A 19335-nucleotide genomic window follows, 5' to 3' on the forward strand; every position below is an offset into this window, starting at 1 on the left:
AATTTTTTGAACCATCACAATAATTCAAATTAACAGTTAGTAATAATATTTCCATAGTTTATTCAAACCATGACAGCATGCGTCGTAAAAATTTCGAAATGCGATCAAAATTTCATTGGATGAGAATTTTCAAGAATTTGAAATCGAAAGATACTATAACGCTTACAAACATCCTCTTTTCAGACTAGCGAATTTTTGAAAAAAATACATCTTTTTTTCAAAACCAAATTAAGGGGAATATATCAGTCCTAAATAGTAGTCATAAACGTTATTTTTTCATAGAATAATGACTTTTCAATGAAGATCAAATAGATTTTTGAGGCTCAAAGTTCTGGGTCTTCATTATCTCAAAATCCTTTTAAATCAAGTAGCTAGGGGCTATCAATATATATCAGAGAATTCAAACTTTACTAACATTCTATTGCTTTATAGTAAAACATGATCCAAACTATTAAAATCTTAGAGGCATATCAAAAAAAAAAAAAAAAAAAAAAAAAAAAAAAAGGTAGTGGGGCTTCCAGGCACTTCGTGCCTTCTAGCCCTGAGGATGATTGGTATAATGAAGTTTTTTTTTCTTGGGGTGACCTTCCAGGCACTTCGTGCCTTCTAGCCCACATAAATGAAGTTTTTATTCGGAGGTCTTCCAGGAGCTTTTCACAAATTATATATGTTTTCATGTTTTGTCAAGACTTCTTCGTAAATGTTTTGTCAAGATTTCTTCGTAAATGTTTTGTCAAGACTTCTTCGTAAATGTTTTGTCAAGACTTCTTCGTAAAATGTTTTGTCAAGACTTCTTCGTAATGAGTGTAAATGACCAAACTGACAACAGTTTGACCGAGTAGTTTTTTGTGCTGAACAAAAAGTGTCATATAAACATCTGTCAAAAACCGTTTTTTACTTCACTTAAAATGCCACGTAAGCTACGTAAGAATATACGTAAGAGGAAGAGAGCATTGAAACATCCAATAGTAAGACTAACACCACAACAACAGTTGCAACAACAAATGCTGAATGACCCCACTATGTTGCAACAAATGTCAAGCAATCCTATGCTTTTAAACCGAGTTACTGGTGCACAGAGTGGAGGTTTAAGAGCGGCACTTTTAGCGAAAATGGCAGGCTATGGTGGAGCTGCAGACGGAACAGCATATAACCCTCAAAGTCAAATGAATTTGAGTTCACTCAAAAATCAAATAACAGATGTCAAAAAGTCAAACATAGACATACAGAAGCAAATAAGTGAAAACGAAAAGAAACTAGAATATGACAGACACACAAAGAAACTCAATGAGTTAAACGTAGAGAAAAAGAAGAAAGAAGAACAACTGAAAGAACTAAGTACAGAGGAATATGCGAAAAAAGTGTCAGAAAAAGCAGCAGAAGTAGCAAAAATGGAACAAGATGTCATAAATTTGAAAAACCATACTACTCAATATAAAATACTGAAAGATGAAGAGATAAAACAAAAAGCCCTGAAGACATATATGGATAGCGATGAGTATAAAAAAGAAGTTGAAGCAAATGTAAAGGCAGAAAAACTTTTACAGTTGCAAAACCAAACCGTACAGTATGAAAACTTAGCACAAGAAAGTAAAAATAACGACGCGGCTATGCAAAAGGCAATGAAAAGCGCAGAATATATAAAAGCTAACAATGACTGGTTAGATGCCCAAGCCAACGCTAAAGCAGCCCAACTCATAGGGTCAATAAGGACAAAAATACAAGCGGATGAAGATAGTTCAAATGAAGCTTTAACAAATGCTGACTTTAAGAACGCTTTCGAAGCTCTTCATAGTAAGGTGAAACAAGTGAACGACTTCTCATCTGGAAAGAAACTGAAGTCTGAAGGTTTCGACAACGAGTTAAGAGAAGTAGCACAAAATATGACGAAAATAACAGATGCAGCAACGAGACAGGCAGTTCAAAGTGCCTATGACGCCGTTAGAGCAACTGTTGTGAAAAGTCAAGAAAAAGAGTTACAACAGACCAAAACAGACCTAGTAAATGCTTTCTTAAAAACGAAAAGTCAGGTAGGACATTACGCTGCAGATGGAACATATGTGCCAGCTGGTGGAACTTATATACCACCAAACCCTCCAAGAGAAGCACCTGCACCAGGACTACCTAAAACATTTACATCGTCACATGGACACAGACACAGGCATGCACCAAAACCAACACAACAACCACCTCCACAACCAACACAACAACCAACAGTTCAAAATCCAGCACAACAGCCACCTCCACAACCAACAGTTCAAAACCCTGCACAACAACAACCACAAACAGAACAAGGACATAAAAGAAGTAGAGAACAAGGAAACCAAGAATTCTTAAAAATGCTTAAAGAAGAGTGTGGTTTCCCAGATACTGTTGACTTTAGTGACAGATATAAAGAAGCTATTGGAAAGTTCAAGGATGGAAATACTGACCCGAACCTATTTAGCTTTATGGCTCAGCACCAAAACGGATATAATCTCAAACCTGGAAAATACAAGCTCGCTAAGGGATATGATTTAATAGCATATCATCCAAATGACATGGATGAATTTACTCCGAGATATTTGATGTCAGAGCTAAATGACAATTCAACTTTCGTCATGAAACGCGTAAAAAATAGAGACGGAACGAAAGAACAAAAGCTTATGAATGCGGATGACGTAGATAGGGAAATTGTTGAAAACGGTCTCGGAATATATGAAATGCCAGCAGATGAGGTACAAGAAACTCCACAGGAAGAAGTTCAGATACAACCAGACATGGAAGAAATAGTTCAGCAACAACAGCTAGAAGAGCCTGAAGGAAACGAACAAGTCCTTCCTTTGGAAACTAACTTCACAGAACTAGATGAAGATTTGGAACAGCCGAAAAATCTTGACCCTCAACAAGAGTATGCGGAGAATATGGAATATTTCCAAGAGTCTAAAAAAAATTCGGCTGACATAGTAGAAGAATATCGAAAAATGTTTGCCGACATACAAAAGACTCCAACACCAGATGAAAATATTCAGCATAGAATGGAAGTACTGAAAGAAAATGTACACAAATACAACAACCCTTTTTACTTACGAGCATTTAACGTTCAATCTTCGGATGAACTCGGTGAAAATAAAAGGTTAAATTTCAAGAAAACATATAGAAATGAAACATTGTTTAAAGTTCATTCAGAACCTAACCAAGATGGAAACAAACCTACTTTTGTTTCTGCAGACGATGGAACTACAATGAGATGGGGTCATAAAGCTAATCGGATAGGTGGTTCATAAACTTACAACCACAATTCCAAGAAGTTGTAGACGCAATGGAAGTCAATGGTGAACAGATATAGCTGGTATTTTAAGCGCGGCTTTAATGCCATTGAAAGATATGAAACATGCAGATATTTTGGACCAGTATGAAATGAACATGGCTGATGGAAATATAACACCTGACGTTCTAGAACATTTATCTCAAAGAACTACACAGAACCATAGAGATGGTATATTTGGTGAAGAGTTTAGAAAGAAAGTTAGGGAGAGAAGGAAGAGAACCTATTGTACATGACCTTGCAAACGAAAGTTTACAAAATGTCATAAAAACTTACTTTGCAGACAATGAATCGAGAAGGGATGAATATTTAAGAAAACTCAAATGGACAGTACCAAATGAAATGTTAGTATTGAAAAACATGTTCCTTGACAAAATAAAACCAACTACAGAAATAAACGACGCAAGACTGAAAGATTGGGTAAAAGCTTTCCCATTCACAAAAGATATAGTTGGTAACATGGAAAGAAAACCAGAATGGCTACAAAAACATATATTTGGAAACGAGCTTATTCCATATGGACAGGCACTGTTTGAAGAGCTTGAACCGGAAACTCAGGAAAGAGTCATGCAAACAATACGCGAAGACTCAAATACAGACTATGACAAACTCTTTCTAGGATATAGGTTACCTGAGATGGGCGACCAGAGCCAAAAGGCAAAAAGGACATGGGAAATTTGCAACATACTAGATGAACATAATGCAAAGATGCAACAACTTCAAGCAGAGGGCAATGAAGGAAAAAGAAGAGTTAAAAACTCAGTCAGGAAGAAAGTAAAGCTTGGTCCACGTGGGTTCTATTATGACATATAAATCCAACTATTCTATATTTTTACTCATATGAAATGTACGCCGCTCAGAATATAACGCCAACAGTTTTGGATGCTATGAATGGAAATGTTTCCGAATGGTATAACGAATGCGACAATGCCATTAGAAGGTCAGAAATAGTTCCTGGAACTTACGAATATACAACTGCTGTTTCTTATGGAAACGTAGGTGAGTTTGGAGAAGGTTCTTCAACAACAGTAGATATTGCTTGCGACAGGTTTCATATTATTTCTATTGACAACTCATTCTTATACGTGGAACAAGACATTGAAATAAAACCTTCTGCCAAGTTGTCTGACAAGAAAGGTTGCAATGGAATTTTCTATGTCGGATACCAATATGCTCCAGAAGTTTTCATGGGATATAAGATATATTCTAACTCTGACTTAGTTCAAACAGTAACATGGGCAAACTATGAATGGTTCGCTTTGAGAAACTCAGTACAACCACAAGCTAGAGAACAAACAGACCAGTATGCAACTATTGAGAAAATAAGAAGACTTGACCCTAACGTTCCAGGAGTTTATGTTAACCTTTCTGGACAAACTGCAGCAGCAGTAACCAAAGTAAAACTGAAACTTAGAGTTCCTTTGTCATCTTTCCTCATCTTCAGGTTTTTAAGATACTTGCCAAACTGGGCAGGAAAAATTTCTATCGAACTTACTCCAAGCAAAAATAACTTAGTCATTGCACCAACACAAGACCCATTCACTCTTACAGACGTAAAGGGAGCAAATCAAACGTCATTCGCCGATTTTGCAAAGACAAAGTTGACTTAGACTTTGGTTTCTCAAACCTCAACACTGAAGTAAACTATTATTTCAATGCTGCTGGAACTGCTTGGGACCCAGTTAAGTTCACATGCGAAAAAGTTTGAATGCAAGAGAATAGAAAGCAGACTTGCAGTCTATATGTTGGACCCAGATATTTCAAATGCTTTAGCTGCCAAATATATTGCAGTTCCACTTATGTTCCCTATACACCAAATATCTGTCAAAGACTTTGCAGGTGAAGTTGGAAACCAAAGTGCTGACCCAGGTGCAAGAACAGATATTGCTTTAACAACTGCAATGAAACATGCAGATACTATGTTTGTACTGTTCAGACGAACTATAAATGACTATTCTTGCTTCTACAACCCTGGTATTAAATACCATATAAACATAGATGGCAAATACTATCCAAGAGAAGAATATTCTACAGTTGAGGATATGAGGTCATACAACTTGACATTAGATGCTATGAACTTTAACAACAACTTCACAACAACCATTAACCCTGAAATGCAAAGTTCTATTATGCCATATGTGAAAGTATGGACTCATACAGGAGTCAAAAAACTCAATATACAAATGGAGACCGTTCAAACTTTTGGCTTGGCATTCCATTTGCTGACTCAGAAGACTTTATGGGTGGTATTTCAACTGTTGGTACAGTTCAAATACAATATACTGGTGACAGAGACGGTCCAAATGAATTGAAAGCAAAGAAGTTTACAAAACCAATAGCACTTTTCACGGAAGATGCTCTTTTGAAGATTCGTTCGATGAAACCTGCTGGGGCTCCTCAGATTGGTATAACGACAGCTTCCATCGAGCAGATTTTGGCAGCAGGTCAGTAAGTTGTTCTTGAACTGACTTCTCTCCGTCAAATATTGACAGTACGCCAGTTTTGATATAATATTGTATTATAAACTTTCCTTTAGAAATATCTGTAAGTTTTGAAGTTATATTTTTGTCAACGTCAAGAACTTTCACCATCTCGGTTATACCAACTTTCTTTGCTTTATGAAAATATTTTGGTTCAGCAAAGACTGCTATTCTATAACATTTTCCATTGTTTGTATAAAGAACTACTCTGTCAATGAACTTGTATTGTTTGTGTGTGTAAACTTTGTTCTGCTTCAATTCGAAGAGATACTCGAATACGTCCATCTTTTTATTCTAAGTAAAATGTCATTTCCGAAAAATAGAAGCGTAAGTGTTTCAAAAGGTTTAATGGCGGTGGCAGATGTGAAGTTAAATTCACCAACTCAAACAAACAGTCAAAGTTTGTTGTCAATGTCAAAGAAAGAGATGTTGAAGTGGGGAAACCATACGAAGACGAAGATGGTATAGCAATTGTTCCTGTAAAAGAACAACCAACATATCCTGAAGTTAGCAGAGACTTAAGTTCTGTTGCAGATATTCGAAACGACTACCAACAACTTAAAGACAAACTTAAAACTCAGGAGAAGATTTGTCAGGCTTTGGGTATAATGTTAAACTTGGTTGAGCACAACCCTGTAAAAGTGAACTCATATGTCATCGCACCTCATGAAATTTTGAAAGAACTATTGAAACTTTGACAGAGGCAGACGATATAAACATCAAAGAAATAGAACCCGACATTGCTTGCTGGTGTTTCATACAATGTCATTGACAAGATATACGTTATGAAAGGAGGTGAAACGTTGAACTTAAAATATAGTTTCCCAGACGTCATAAAAATATTTGACGACCACAACATTTCATTAAAATTTACTTGCTAAGTAAATGGCAGAAGACATAGTGGTTTATACTATACGACTAAAACCCTGAGTCATATAATTCTATAACAACAAACTTACAAAGTCCTCAAGGACGATATTGTAAACTGACCTTAACACGATGACGACTAAAGCCTGTTTTGCTCTTTTGACACCAGAAGACTTTGTTGTTGTGAATGGTAAAAAATACTTCTTTGAAGATACTTACTCAGATATACCACCAACAGGTTTTGTTGACTTATTTAATACTTTAAGGACGGATGTAACATGTGCTGCAACTAGAAGCAGGTTCATTATGTTTGGATGTCCGACTGAGTTTAGTATAAACGATATGAGCTATAATACAAAAACTTATATCTGGTTTTTACTACCAACAGTTTCCTATAACAGGAAAAGGTGTCATACAAGGTTTGTCTGTTCCATTGACTTTAAGTACACCTATTTTATATATTGTTTCAAACTTAGGTTCAAAGTGCTATTCGAATGTCGACAGAAACTACTATGACCAAAAGATACTCATGCGTATAAACAACACTTTCTCTGCTGGTTTGCCTATTGTTCATTCGAATGCAGAGTTTTCAGCTTTAGTAAACTCAAACACTTTAGCAAACATAAACTTAACCTTAGTTGACGCAAACTTTGTTCCTGTAAAACTTTTATGTCCTATGTATTTGTCAATGACGGCAGAAAGTTTCGAATTGGAAGATGCAACTGGTGAAAGTATTGTATTACAAGAACAACTTCAACAACAAATAGCTCAAGAACAACAAATGCAACAAATAGCTCAAGAATAAAAAAAATATTTTTTTTATTTTTATAAAAATGTACAGAATAGATGTTTCAGATTTTTATGACTTCCAAACATTCAGAAATATGTGTCCATTTCGAGACTATAACAAAGCAGTCGAGAATTTGAAACGTTTAGTCATTTATGTCGACTCTGCCCCAGAATGTTATGTTATGAAAGAATGGGATGTTGTCTTTAACAAACCTAAAGCAACAATAGTTTCAGAACAAGAATGTAGACAGAAACTTAAGAAAATAAAAGTCGTACAAGTTGGAATGAAGATGTTAGATGCTTGGGATATCTTATTGTCGAAGTTAGAAGATTTTTCAGTTCGTGGTATAAAGTTTTATACACCTTCTCCAAACTTCTATTCTATCTTCACTGGATATAAATACGAACAAGTAGAATGGAAAGAAAATATTATAGAAGCTTGGTTAGACCATGTCAAAGAAATTATATGCAATGGAAACGAAAAGGTTTATGAGTATATCTTATGTTGGTTTGCAAACATCTTACAACATCCAAGTGCTAAAAATGAAACTGCTCTCATTATAATTGGAAAACAAGGAACAGGTAAGAATACTTTCTTTACAGATATCTTATGCAAACTGTTAGAAGGTTATTCGAACCCGAATATGACAAACTTAGAAAACATCTGCGGTAAATTTAACTCTTCAATAGAGAATATGAAACTTATAGTATGTAACGAACTTCAAAGTATAGATACAACAAAAGTTTTGAACTCAGATGCTTTGAAGAGTCTTATAACAGACAAAGTTGGAGTTGTTGAAAGAAAATATAAAGACCAAAGAGTTTGTGAAAATGTTGCAAACTTCATTATGGTTTCAAACAATGCTGTTCCGATGAAGTTAGAAAGTTCTGACAGAAGATATGTAGTTGTCAGAACGTCAGAAGCTCATATGCAAGATACAGAATATTTTGACGACTTAGCAGAAACTTTGACATCTGACTTTTACAACCACTTGTTCTCATATTTTATGACATTAGATATTTCTAAGTTCAATCCAAGACAAATTCCACATACCGAAGAGAGACAAACATTGTTAGAAGCAAACAAGAGTGTATATGAACTGTTCATAGATGAAACTGACTTTGAGTGTTTAGATGAAAGGTCATTGTACGATTCGTATAAACAATATTGTCAAGAATATGGTTATATGGCAGCTTCTAAACGTACATTCTTGGCAAATGTCAAAAGTCTTTTAGATGTTCAGAACGGCGTATATACAAAGAAAAATTTTTATGAGTAAATTTTAAAAAAATATTTTTATCCGATAGAAAAGATGACAAAATTCATCTCAGTAAATAAGTACATGACAGAAGTCAAAGATAACGAAAATAGATATGCGCTATTCTGGTTAGATTGTCCTTATGAAATGTATGAAAAAAAGGCTTTATATGAAGAATATAGAAAATATTGTCATGAAAACGATATAAGACTAAGCTCTAGAGAAAAATTCTATGCTGGTATAAAACATCTTTTCGAAGTTCGGAATGGCAAATATAGAAAGAAATAATTTTTATGAGTAAATTTTAAAAAAAATATTTTTTTATCCGATAGAAAAGATGACGAAATATATTTCAGTCAACAAGTACATGACAGGACTTAAAGAAGAACTAGACCCATTCACATATTTGAATGTTTACTTCTACCATTTTGAAAAGTCTACATATGACAAAGTTTGGAACATCGAACCCGTTAAGTTTGCTATTGTGACTAAAAATGGTGCGAAATTTGAAGACTTAGACATAGAAGGTTTGTTAGCAGTCAAAGAAAATTTTGACAGAAGGTTTTCAAACCTTAAAGAAGGCAAAGCATACAAACTTGTTATACCTTATGAACCAAAGAAAGCAGACGACTATGAATATTATGAGTCTAAGATAGTTGAAGTTCAAGGTAAATTGGGTAAAAAGATTTTAGAGTCTAAGCCAGTGTTTGCTCCTAAAGAGGAAGAGAACATTGACATTGACCCAGAAATGTTCTAAAAATAAAATTTTATTTTTACATGTCAAATTTCTTTTTCTCTGGCTCTGGCTCTGGCTCTTTCTTCTCTTCTTCTACTTTCTTTTCTTTCTTTTCTCTCTTCTTCTTCTTCTTCTCTGGTGGAGTTATGTCAAACTTCTCAGAACCATATTTTTGTAAAAGGTCTTTGTCCTTTAATAGCTCTTCTATTCTGTTTTCTATTTCATCTTCAAGAACAGCGCATGTGTCTTCTTTGCATTCTAAGAACTTTTGTTGGACTTCATCTTTCCAATCGGCGTCATCTCTGTCAACAAGTCTGTCATTGACAAACTTAAAGACTTCTCTGCTTAATGTTTTATGGTTCTTGTCATATTCCCAGAAACAGAACTTTAGAACAAATTCACCTTTCTTGTTTACACTATGTAAGATTTTATGGTCGACAGATGTTTTGCTGTCAAAAAGCTTATCTCGAATATAGATAGCGAAATCGCTAGACATTTTCAAAAAGATAAAAATTTTAATTTTTCTAAAAATATGTTAGAAAAAAAGTTTGCTGACATTGACAAGAAATTTGAGAATGTTTTAAACAAGAACAAGAGGAAGTTAGAAAATGCTCAGATAAAACCCATACATGACAAGTTCTTATTTGCTCAGAATGGTATAACAGGTCTAATTGCACCACCTGGGTCGGGTAAGACTTTCACTTATCTTAAAATGGCTGCACAACAACAAGAACTAGATGAGAAGAACCCATTCTATGAGTTAGTAGTCATTTGTAGTACTTCTGGTCAATTTGACCAAACCGTAAATTCGTTCAAAGATATTATAAAAAAGTCTAAGTTAGTATGTATAAAAGATACTGAGTTGTTAGATTGGATAAAGAAGTACCAAAGAAGAGTTTTGAAGTACAATGCTATAAATGAGTATATAAATTCTAAGTTTAAAGACCCAAATGAGGAAATGCAGAGAATATTAGAGAAGAAACACTTCAGAAACAAACAGAAAGAGATAGAATACATTTCGAAGAAATTGCAATCTTACGATTGGAAGACTTACCCTCACAGATGTCTTCTTATCTTAGATGACTTTGCTTCTCATCCTTTGTTAAAGAATAGAGAACAAGACATGTGTCGAATTCTTAAGAAGCTCAGACACTTTAACATTTCAGTTGTCATTTGTGTACAGACAGCAAAGAGTTTAAGTAAGGATGTAAAGAGAATACTTACTGATATTATACTTTTCCCAGGATTGTCAGAAGACGATTTCATGGAACTTATGAAAGAGTCCATGGCAGGTAAGTTTGACAGACATGAACTATGGGAGAAGTACAAAGTCATACAAGACCCTCATACTTCTTTCAGAATTCATATCTACGCAAACAAAGTTCAAATTGTAAAAAGTCAAGCTTGAAAAATAAAGAGTTTTGGCGACCAGGGTTTTTTCACTACTCGCTGTTCTTCTCTCGGTTTTCCGAGGAAATTCATGAAATTTCATACGGAATTCAATAAAAATATATTTTAGGGTAGAATGTTAGATCTAACATGTTTTCTAACATGTTTTCTAACATGGTCTAAAACATACAAAACTCATGAAATTTCATACGGAATTCAATAAAAATAATGTTTATGTTAGAATGTTAGATCTAACATGTTTTCTAACATGTTTTCTAACATAACTATTTACAAGCGTTTTACATGGTATATGTTGCGATGGTTCATGACTCTAAACAATTTCGTAGCTTCTATTTCTTCTGTCAGTATGTCAAAAGTTTTAACGATACCGAAAGTTTCTTTATACTTCTTCTTGACATCTGAAAGAAGGAAATCGTTAGCGGTTGGATAGTTTTTGTTTAGAAATGTCAACATGTCCATTTTATCTTCTGCTGGCTTTTCTGCTTCTTTCTTTAAGTCAGCATAGTCGTTTCGCATACGTTCTATCTCTTTGACGGAGTAGTTATATTTCCTCATTGCTGCTTTACATTTTGAACATTGCGGGTTCATTTTTGCGTTATATTCTGAAACCTTACCTGCTAAAACAACCAAGGCGTCAATGGTTTTCTTCATCTCGAACATAGCGGGTTTTATTTGTTCGTTCCATACCTTACCCCTACTATCTTTATCTCTTATTTCCCAAACACATTTTGCAACTAACGAAACAAAGTTGTCGTAGGTCTTAAATTCTTCGGATTTGTAAAGGTCAGAGATGTTCTTATATACCATGTCGCAATCTTTGTCCATAACCTTATGGTTGCAATGAAAACCAAGGAATTCATAATTTACCTTTCGTATGAACTTCTTTATTTCTACTGAGTCAGTTGCTTTGACTTCTATTTCGTCAAATTCGGGAATGGTTAGTTTTTGTTGTTGGATTTCAGGCAATTTGGGTAAATGGTCAATAATGTCCTGCATTTCATAAAGATACTGTTCATTTGTTTCATCTTTCGCACTACAGTCTAAATTACTTGTTAACAATTCCTGCTTTATCTTCTGGATTTTTGTTTCGAAAGTATATGAAGAAGGAATGAAGCTTTTCATCTCTACTAACATTGAAGTTGGGTTCATAACTAGCGAGTTTGGTGCTGTAGTTGCTAACATGTTCTTACAATAAAAATAAAAAAATATTTTTTTAAAAAAACCAACTTTATTTTTTATGTTTTTTGTGAAAGTGTCAAAACTCATGAAAATTCAAGAGTTTTAGACCATGTTAGAAAACGTGTTAGAAAACATGTTAGATCTAACATTCTAACATAAATTATATTTTTGGTGTAAATTTCATGAAAATTCAAGAGTTTTAGACCATGTTAGAAAACGGTTTAATAGAAAAAGTGTTATTTTTTCATGTCCGAAGACTCGAAGGTGCAACACTTCCAAAATACCGACGAACTCAGAAGAGCAGCATGGCAGTATGTTCTTGACAACTTCTTTGAGTTCTCCAGGTACACCTTGGAAAATGCTGAAGAACTCCGACACAGAGAATTTGGAGAAATTGCACTCCAATACTACCTTGACAAACAAAGGGTAAACAAAGGGTAAAATAAGACTAAAAACTTAACGTTTAAAAAGTGACATTTTTATGAGCTCCGAGTCACCGAGAAAACTTGGTCAGATGTTAGCAGCTTACTTCCCTGAGGAGGATGGAAGCGTTACATACGTAAGGTTCAAAAACAACGAACCTGGAATTGCGTACCAAATTCGCAATTACATGACCATGGAGGAGTACGAAAGGTTTCTACAAGAGAAACCAGCTCTAAACAACTCAGAAAAGAAAGAGTAAAAAGTTTAACTCGTAATTGTTTATTTTTTTACTTGTATGGGCAAGCTGCAAGAATGAAGTCGACTATCTCGGTCTTTGTCTTGACCAGTTGGACTGCTCTTGCGAGTACGTCTGTTTTGCGGTCTCCAGCTGGTGTCTGACCTTCGTAATTGCGCATGTTCTTGAGAGCTCCAGTTGTAAATGATTGTAGGATGAAGAGTCTCTCAGACTGCTTGAGGTAGTCTTCACGGTCACGAACCGAATCTGTGGTACGAGTCGAATCGGTCGATTTGAGGGAAGAGACTGAAAGCCTGTCATCTTCCATAGGGGCTGTGGCATAATCTTTGCGTAAGCGGTTCAGACCTTCTTCGAACTCTTGGTCTCTCTTGGATTGAGATTGGAATTGCTGGGGTGGAGCTTGCTGGAACATCCAAGGGTTGGGGAAGTAAGGCATAGGCTGAGGAGGGTAGTTCGGGAAGCCTTGTAGTGGAAATTGGTAGTAACCTTGAGGTGGAAATTGGTAGTAATTTGGTGGAGGGACTTGCTGGAACTGAGGTGCAGGGGCTGGTGCTTTAGGTTCCTCTGGTTTGGGAATGGGCTCGGTTGGTGGGACGTCGGACATTCGTTTGTGGCTTAACCGTCGGACCACAACGATAAAAATCTCTGCTCCTAGCAGTACTGCTACTGACAGTAGCAGTACTTTTACTGACAGTAGCAGTACTTTTTCTGACAGTAGCAGTACTTTTTCTGACAGTAGCAGTACTTTTACTGACAGTAGCAGTACTTTATCGTCGAAAACCCTCTCAAATTTTCCTTTTTACTGCTCCTAGCAGTACTTTTACTGCTCCTAGCAGTACTGCTACTGACAGTAGCAGTACTTTTACTGACAGTAGCAGTACTTTTTCTGACAGTAGCAGTACTTTTTCTGACAGTAGCAGTACTTTTACTGCTAGTAGCAATGGTCGAGGTCGAACCTACCGACGAGGCAATTTACCTAATTGAAATTAACGAGCTTGTTAAAGACTTCCTCAGGCAGAATGTAAAAGGCAAGCTTGTTAACTGTTGGATAACGGGAAGGGCTGCCTTGAATCTCGAGACTTCGACTGGAATTCCAATTCAAATACCAGACGGGACAGCCTACGACGACATAAAGCAAGCAAAGAAAGAAGCTCTTCTCAAGTTCTTTGCCAAGCGTCCTTGGATACAACTTCCAACCAGAGAGAACCCTTTCCCAAGAATGAGCCAAATTCTCAAGGGTCTCCTTCACTTCTCGGGTCAGCCGTTCTACATAACCTGTGAAGGCGACATCCAACCAGTTCAGTAAACCTTAACGTTTAGAGTAAAAACATTTTTTTCATTTTTTGAATGAAGCAAGTTAAATTCGTCCCACACCAATCTCAATGGACCGATGAAGAGTTTCAAGCCATGCTTGAAGACGTTGAGAACGACATAGACGGCGAACTTGAAGGAGCTCAAACCACAATTGCAACCAAAATTGCAGAAGTCAAGGAACAAATAGCTCCACTTAAAGCTACCAAAGCTACTCTTGACCTCATGGATAGCTACCGTTTAGATGTCAAGAGTGGAATAAGACATTTAAAATTAAAACTTCTAAACTACGAAGCTATACTCCAAAAGTTAGCAGAAATGAGAAGACTTTACCAGAGCTACTTACATGTAAGGGACTTACCTTCAAGCAGTCCGACCAAAGATGAATTTTCTGACATTGTCCCAATTTTGTCCGAAAGTCAGCTCAGATGTTTTGAACTGCTCCCAACATATCCAGAATATGAAAATTTGCCTGAACTCTTCCGCAATCTCAAAAAACGTTTTTTGGTTCTCATGTTCCAAACTTTTATCGGAAGAGACAACAAACGTTCAGAAGAAGAACAAGATATTATTTTAAACTTGTTGTATGACTTAACCGTCATAACAAGCTTTTTGAAGTAAAACCGCCATTCTCAAACCACTTCATTTTTTCGATGTCCGAACAAGCACCGAAGCCGAACACAATGGCAGATGTCCTTTCAATGTTGCCAGACAAGCGCCCAGTTCAAATTCAAATTTTGAATTTGAAAGCTCATCTGACAAACACCGTTAAGACTCTCCAAAGTAGTCTTATGGAAGAGATGAAGGGACTTAAAGGTGAGTTCCTCATGAACCAAGCTTCCAATGAGAAAGTCCTGAATGATTTGACGGAAACCTTGCGCATTTACGCGAGAGAGAACCGAGACCTTGCCAGACTCATCTACCGTTTCTTCGAAGAGATAGACGCCATCTGGAAGGTACTCGGAAAGGACAGAACCTCCAACACCGTAATTCGTGAGCACCAAATTGAAGAAGGAATTTTCGAGGAAGAAGAGGAACACGAAGAAGAAGAGGAAGAAGAAGAGAAACACGAAGAAAAGGAAGTTTGGGCAACCCTTGTTGCCGATGACAGTTATGAAATTTCCCAACCCTACCCATACAAAATCCGCAACAGGGAGACAGGCAAGGTTCTTACCCCAGTCCTCAACAACTTGGGACACTTGAACCTTACCCTTCGGAATCGCGGTACAATTTCCATGGGAAGGCTTGTCGGTATGCAATGGGTTCCAAATCCAGACAAGAAGACGAGGGTCAGACACATTGACGGTGACAAGCTCAACAACCGTAAGGAGAACCTCGAGTGGTTCTAAGAGTAAAAAAATTTTATTTTAGGGGGAAACCCCAAGTAAATTTAGGTGTTTATTTGGATAAGTATGTGAAATTAAGGTCAATTTGCAAAATTAGTTCCCGACCTTTGAATTGGACTCTTTCGTCATCCCAGTTGCGTAGGAGGTCGTCCCAGAGGAGTTGGTAGATTTGCCAATCCAAGGACGATTTGTCCTCCCAGGCATTGAGGATGTACTGCTCGTAGAGTCTCATGACCTCTCCCTTGCACCAGACACCCTCTTCCTTGGAACGTAAGGCTTCTTCGAAGTGCTCGAATGCGATTGGCTGCTTGACCATCCGAAATGACACTTTTTGTACGTTTGGTCAATGTTCGTGTCTCGTGCCATAGTCGACGAAAATACAAACAAACAGGTTATATATGAGTTTGAGACCAAGAATGGTGTAACTCGACCTGTCCGATTCAAATTCGAATAAAAATTTTTTACTTCATGCAATGTTTTATTTCTGTGCCGTCTTCAAGTATGCCCCAATACTTACGCTTGGAGAGGACATGAACTTCGGTGAAAATTTTGTCCAATTTGAATTGACCCATCTTCTCACCGACTAAACCCATTTCAATGAGTTTGTTGTATCCTTCTTCGTTCGTCATGAGTGCGTCAATGTTCTCATAGTAAACCTTGACTTTCGATTTGACTTCGGAGAAGAATTTGTTGTAGTTGTCAAGGACTGCCTTTGCGAACTGAGGGTAAGACCAATGTTCGACAATAGGTTTTAATGTGGTTACTAAGCCACTTTGACCTTGAGTGAATTCGTACTTCAAAACAAAAGGAGAAAACCTTTCAACAAAGTTGTCGACCTTCTCATAATGTTTACTCTTCATCTCTTGAGGTTTCTTAATGGAATATCCCCATGTCGAATTCATAAGCAATTTGAGTGTCATTGCAAGTTTGGGGTTTGAAGCTTTCCTAATATCATACAGTTGTTGTATGACTTTTCCAACTGTATAGTTCCTTCCTGGGAACTCACCATCTTCGTTTGGAATTCCAGTTGGAATATATTGGACAAACCTCATGTACGCAGCGTTAAGGTCGACATAGTATATTTTTTCGTTTGAGTCGAACTTGTCGCAACCAATGGGTCCAGTTCGTGGAAATTCAAGTGAGTCTCTTATCTTCTGAGAAACTTCTCCTGTTATCTCATAAACATCGTCGAAGCAACCTGTTTCATATAAAACCTTCTGACCTAACTCAGATGCTCTCCAATACAATTTGACGTCAATTGGATGTCTCAATGGAAGTTTGTTTATAGCATCTTGAAGTTCTTGCAACCTCATTGGAAGTTCTTCTGGTTCAGGTTGGTATCCGAACAATCCAACTCCTTTTGGAATTGTGTACTTCTTTTGTACTAGAACTTTGTCTGGAACAACTTTTGGTCTTGCTAACAATGAAAAGTTTGTTTCGTCTTTTGGTACAAAAGTTTCTGTCAGCTTGTCATCTGGAATTGGTTCCAACAAACCTTTCTCGAAAAGAATGTTTACAGCTCTGACAATGTTGCACTTGCCTTTTCCGAACAATGGGTTTGTAAGACTTTCGTTCAACATGAAGTGGTTGTGGACAATTACAATCTTCAACCATGGTAAGTCTTTGTCAACAACATAGTCATCGTGCGAAGAACCTTTCTCAGTCGGTATGTTGACTCGGATATTGACATTTGCCAACGGTGCAATTTTTGCCAATTGACCTCTGAGAATGTACCTTGTCTTCACACATGACTCAAGATACTTCATCTTCTCTTCTGAAACAAGACCAGAGTTCCTGAGACATGTAAGAATACAAGGTTCATTGACAATTGTTTCAATTGAATTGTAAATTCCATACCTTGTCAAGTCAATGTCAGACTTATTTATGAACGGGAAGTATCCAGCATGTTGTCTGACTGCTTGAGGGTTAGGTTGGTACCATTCGAACTTGACGCTTGAAATTCCTTCAATTGCATTCAAAATGTCTGAGTCGGAGTCAACCATTTGTTCTCTCTTTGTAGTCTTGAAAGCGTCAAGAAGCATTGCAGCTGTTGTGACATTGCCATGTGCATAGTATATATGACCGTCCAAATCTGTTACGGTTAGTCTGAGATTGTATCCTTTCTTATTTCCGTCTTGAATTGCAGCAAGTACACCCATGAAGCCTTCTTTGTTCTTTCCTTCGTCAAAGTTTACTGTAAAGGTTCGACCAGATGTAATTTGACTTCTAACTTCACGATACTTCTCATATGCATATCTTGTTCTTTCCATGGGAGCATGTGCGTCTTCACCTTTTCCTTTTTTCCTTCTCAAAGGATGCAATTGTTCGTCATGTTTCCAGTAGAATCTGGCAAAGCCGTCGTGTCCTTCAACTTGAGGCTCAGTAACATCGAAAGGTATGTCCATAAGACGTTCTTCTTCTAACCTCTCTAATCTGTTTGGATAGTTTGCGCGTGCTGTTTCTAAGTCCATTTCATAGCGAAGACCAGCCAGTTTGTCATAGACTTTTATGGGTCTTCCCTTCCTATATTTAAAATTCTTCGAAACTTTCCAACCATATCTTTCTAACTCTGCTTTTATTCTAGCAGATTTTCTATCCATTCTATATGGGGGCATTTTTATAAAAATAAAAAAATGTTTTTTCTTTACTTTACGTAACCGCCTGCTGCCATAAGTCTTTGACGCCAACCCATACCAGCTAATGAAGGTTGACTTTTAGTATTGAAACTAACCTTTGGTTTTGGTTTATCTTCAGTTTTTGGTTTTTCTTCTTCTATCGGTTTTTCGTCACTTTTCGGTTCATTTGACTTTACCTCACTTGCTGGAACAGTAGTGTCGTCAACATCTTCATAAATATCATATGCCATTTGTTTTTGTTTTCCTTTCAACTTTTTGTGTTTGTTGTAAAGTTTAGAATATTTCGACTCTAAGTCAATGAGATGTTCTATAATGAACTGTTCGTCGGTAAAATATACTTTTCCATCTGTTGTCTCGAAAGCTCCTTCAGACTTCAATATTTTATTTGTGAGAGTCTGTTTCTTTTTTGAGATACTAGCCGTTCCATTTCTATGAAAAGTGACTTTGTAGTTAGGGTTTGCATTTCCAGACCTGGCACTTTCTATTATTGAATTTTTTTCTTCATCTGTAAGTTCTTTGACAGGTTTTGACAATGGTTCTGAACTTTTTGTTTGTGGTGTCAAATCTACCGTTTCAACTTCTTCGGTCATTTCATCTCAGTAAAAAATTTTAGTTTGGTTTGTTTTCAACTGGTTGTTTAGGTTTTTTAAGTCGGTCTAAAACTTCTTGAGGTATAGGAAGAACTTGACAAACACGTGGTTGTGTAACTGCTGGAAGCCGACAAATCCATCTTGAGCCCATTTGTCTCAATGCTGTATTGTTCATTTCATCTCAGTAAAAAAATTTACATTCCCCACGTTTGAGGCGGTTGCGGTTGGTTGTTGTTTACCCACTGTTGTGCATGGTTATATCCTCTGTTAAAGAATCTTTCACCTTGGTCCATATAGTGCCCTGCTTGGTTATAGTAGTCATTTGCTTTGTTATAGTAGTTTCCTGCTTGTCTGGAAACATTATCCATCCATCCTTGAACTTTTCCTCTTGTTTCAGGATTTGGAATAAGATTTGCTGCATCTCGTGCTACATCCCAACCTTTCTGTACAGTTTGTATAATAGGTTGTGCTTTCTCTTTCAGTATACCTAATGTACTCAAAATCTTCCTTCCAATTCCAAATGCACCTCTGGCTAGTGTTCCCACTGCGGGCAAAAATCTGGATGCAACTCCTGCTAATGCGCCAAATAAACCCATTTCTTATGGGTTAAAAAATGACGAATCCAAACAAGGACCCCTATGTTTCTAAGGCAACAAAGAAAGCACTCATGATAAAAATCTTTAGTTCAACACCAAATGCTTGGTTTATGGATATCTTGGAAAACATTCCGAGGTATAGAGAAGATG

At 36.6% G+C, this 19335-nt stretch overlaps 19 protein-coding genes across 19 annotated transcripts, besides 1 other annotated feature; 9 read left to right on the forward strand and 10 right to left on the reverse strand.

Annotated features, from left to right (window-relative positions):
* Nucleotides 1-474: 474 nt before the first annotated feature.
* Nucleotides 475-19335: part of a mobile genetic element that runs on past the window's edge.
* TVAGG3_0748010 (protein of unknown function, DUF4106 family) lies at nucleotides 1392-2597 on the forward strand (the record flags this gene model as incomplete). Its single annotated transcript, XM_051245096.1, has 1 exon — nucleotides 1392-2597. A coding segment is annotated over one exon (1206 nt), but the record flags the coding sequence as incomplete, so codon positions are not given.
* Nucleotides 3668-4120, forward strand: TVAGG3_0748020 (protein of unknown function, DUF4106 family; the record flags this gene model as incomplete). The annotated part of the gene is made up of 1 exon (XM_051245097.1): nucleotides 3668-4120. One exon carries the CDS (start codon nucleotides 3668-3670, stop codon nucleotides 4118-4120), a length of 453 nt encoding a protein of 150 aa, XP_051091684.1.
* Nucleotides 4153-4752, forward strand: TVAGG3_0748030 (uncharacterized protein; the record flags this gene model as incomplete). The annotated part of the gene is made up of 1 exon (XM_051245098.1): nucleotides 4153-4752. A coding segment is annotated over one exon (600 nt), but the record flags the coding sequence as incomplete, so codon positions are not given.
* Nucleotides 5653-6072, reverse strand: TVAGG3_0748040 (uncharacterized protein; the record flags this gene model as incomplete). The annotated part of the gene is made up of 1 exon (XM_051245099.1): nucleotides 5653-6072. The coding sequence occupies one exon, from the start codon at nucleotides 6070-6072 to the stop codon at nucleotides 5653-5655; it is 420 nt and encodes a 139-aa protein (XP_051091686.1).
* Nucleotides 7488-8670, forward strand: TVAGG3_0748050 (uncharacterized protein; the record flags this gene model as incomplete). Its single annotated transcript, XM_001291695.2, has 1 exon — nucleotides 7488-8670. A coding segment is annotated over one exon (1183 nt), but the record flags the coding sequence as incomplete, so codon positions are not given.
* TVAGG3_0748060 (protein of unknown function, DUF4108 family) lies at nucleotides 9040-9459 on the forward strand (the record flags this gene model as incomplete). Its single annotated transcript, XM_001282622.2, has 1 exon — nucleotides 9040-9459. One exon carries the CDS (start codon nucleotides 9040-9042, stop codon nucleotides 9457-9459), a length of 420 nt encoding a protein of 139 aa, XP_001282623.2.
* TVAGG3_0748070 (uncharacterized protein) lies at nucleotides 9476-9934 on the reverse strand (the record flags this gene model as incomplete). The annotated part of the gene is made up of 1 exon (XM_001282623.2): nucleotides 9476-9934. One exon carries the CDS (start codon nucleotides 9932-9934, stop codon nucleotides 9476-9478), a length of 459 nt encoding a protein of 152 aa, XP_001282624.2.
* Nucleotides 9971-10828, forward strand: TVAGG3_0748080 (protein of unknown function, DUF4106 family; the record flags this gene model as incomplete). The annotated part of the gene is made up of 1 exon (XM_001305605.2): nucleotides 9971-10828. A coding segment is annotated over one exon (858 nt), but the record flags the coding sequence as incomplete, so codon positions are not given.
* TVAGG3_0748090 (organellar and viral DNA polymerase type B) lies at nucleotides 11116-11508 on the reverse strand (the record flags this gene model as incomplete). Its single annotated transcript, XM_051245100.1, has 1 exon — nucleotides 11116-11508. The coding sequence occupies one exon, from the start codon at nucleotides 11506-11508 to the stop codon at nucleotides 11116-11118; it is 393 nt and encodes a 130-aa protein (XP_051091687.1).
* TVAGG3_0748100 (uncharacterized protein) lies at nucleotides 12509-12709 on the forward strand (the record flags this gene model as incomplete). The annotated part of the gene is made up of 1 exon (XM_051245101.1): nucleotides 12509-12709. The coding sequence occupies one exon, from the start codon at nucleotides 12509-12511 to the stop codon at nucleotides 12707-12709; it is 201 nt and encodes a 66-aa protein (XP_051091688.1).
* TVAGG3_0748110 (uncharacterized protein) lies at nucleotides 12738-13310 on the reverse strand (the record flags this gene model as incomplete). The annotated part of the gene is made up of 1 exon (XM_001304881.2): nucleotides 12738-13310. The coding sequence occupies one exon, from the start codon at nucleotides 13308-13310 to the stop codon at nucleotides 12738-12740; it is 573 nt and encodes a 190-aa protein (XP_001304882.2).
* On the forward strand, nucleotides 14054-14638 carry TVAGG3_0748120 (uncharacterized protein; the record flags this gene model as incomplete). Its single annotated transcript, XM_051245102.1, has 1 exon — nucleotides 14054-14638. One exon carries the CDS (start codon nucleotides 14054-14056, stop codon nucleotides 14636-14638), a length of 585 nt encoding a protein of 194 aa, XP_051091689.1.
* Nucleotides 14671-14960, forward strand: TVAGG3_0748130 (uncharacterized protein; the record flags this gene model as incomplete). Its single annotated transcript, XM_051245103.1, has 1 exon — nucleotides 14671-14960. A coding segment is annotated over one exon (290 nt), but the record flags the coding sequence as incomplete, so codon positions are not given.
* On the reverse strand, nucleotides 15416-15679 carry TVAGG3_0748140 (uncharacterized protein; the record flags this gene model as incomplete). The annotated part of the gene is made up of 1 exon (XM_051245104.1): nucleotides 15416-15679. One exon carries the CDS (start codon nucleotides 15677-15679, stop codon nucleotides 15416-15418), a length of 264 nt encoding a protein of 87 aa, XP_051091691.1.
* Nucleotides 15825-15992, reverse strand: TVAGG3_0748150 (DNA/RNA polymerases family; the record flags this gene model as incomplete). Its single annotated transcript, XM_051245105.1, has 1 exon — nucleotides 15825-15992. One exon carries the CDS (start codon nucleotides 15990-15992, stop codon nucleotides 15825-15827), a length of 168 nt encoding a protein of 55 aa, XP_051091692.1.
* On the reverse strand, nucleotides 16321-17834 carry TVAGG3_0748160 (uncharacterized protein; the record flags this gene model as incomplete). The annotated part of the gene is made up of 1 exon (XM_051245106.1): nucleotides 16321-17834. A coding segment is annotated over one exon (1514 nt), but the record flags the coding sequence as incomplete, so codon positions are not given.
* TVAGG3_0748170 (phage tail repeat-like family) lies at nucleotides 18008-18589 on the reverse strand (the record flags this gene model as incomplete). Its single annotated transcript, XM_051245107.1, has 1 exon — nucleotides 18008-18589. One exon carries the CDS (start codon nucleotides 18587-18589, stop codon nucleotides 18008-18010), a length of 582 nt encoding a protein of 193 aa, XP_051091694.1.
* On the reverse strand, nucleotides 18609-18764 carry TVAGG3_0748180 (uncharacterized protein; the record flags this gene model as incomplete). Its single annotated transcript, XM_051245108.1, has 1 exon — nucleotides 18609-18764. The coding sequence occupies one exon, from the start codon at nucleotides 18762-18764 to the stop codon at nucleotides 18609-18611; it is 156 nt and encodes a 51-aa protein (XP_051091695.1).
* On the reverse strand, nucleotides 18784-19185 carry TVAGG3_0748190 (uncharacterized protein; the record flags this gene model as incomplete). Its single annotated transcript, XM_051245109.1, has 1 exon — nucleotides 18784-19185. The coding sequence occupies one exon, from the start codon at nucleotides 19183-19185 to the stop codon at nucleotides 18784-18786; it is 402 nt and encodes a 133-aa protein (XP_051091696.1).

This window comes from Trichomonas vaginalis, chromosome III (assembly GCF_026262505.1).
Source record: "Trichomonas vaginalis G3 chromosome III, whole genome shotgun sequence".
Taxonomy (NCBI): domain Eukaryota; phylum Parabasalia; order Trichomonadida; family Trichomonadidae; genus Trichomonas; species Trichomonas vaginalis.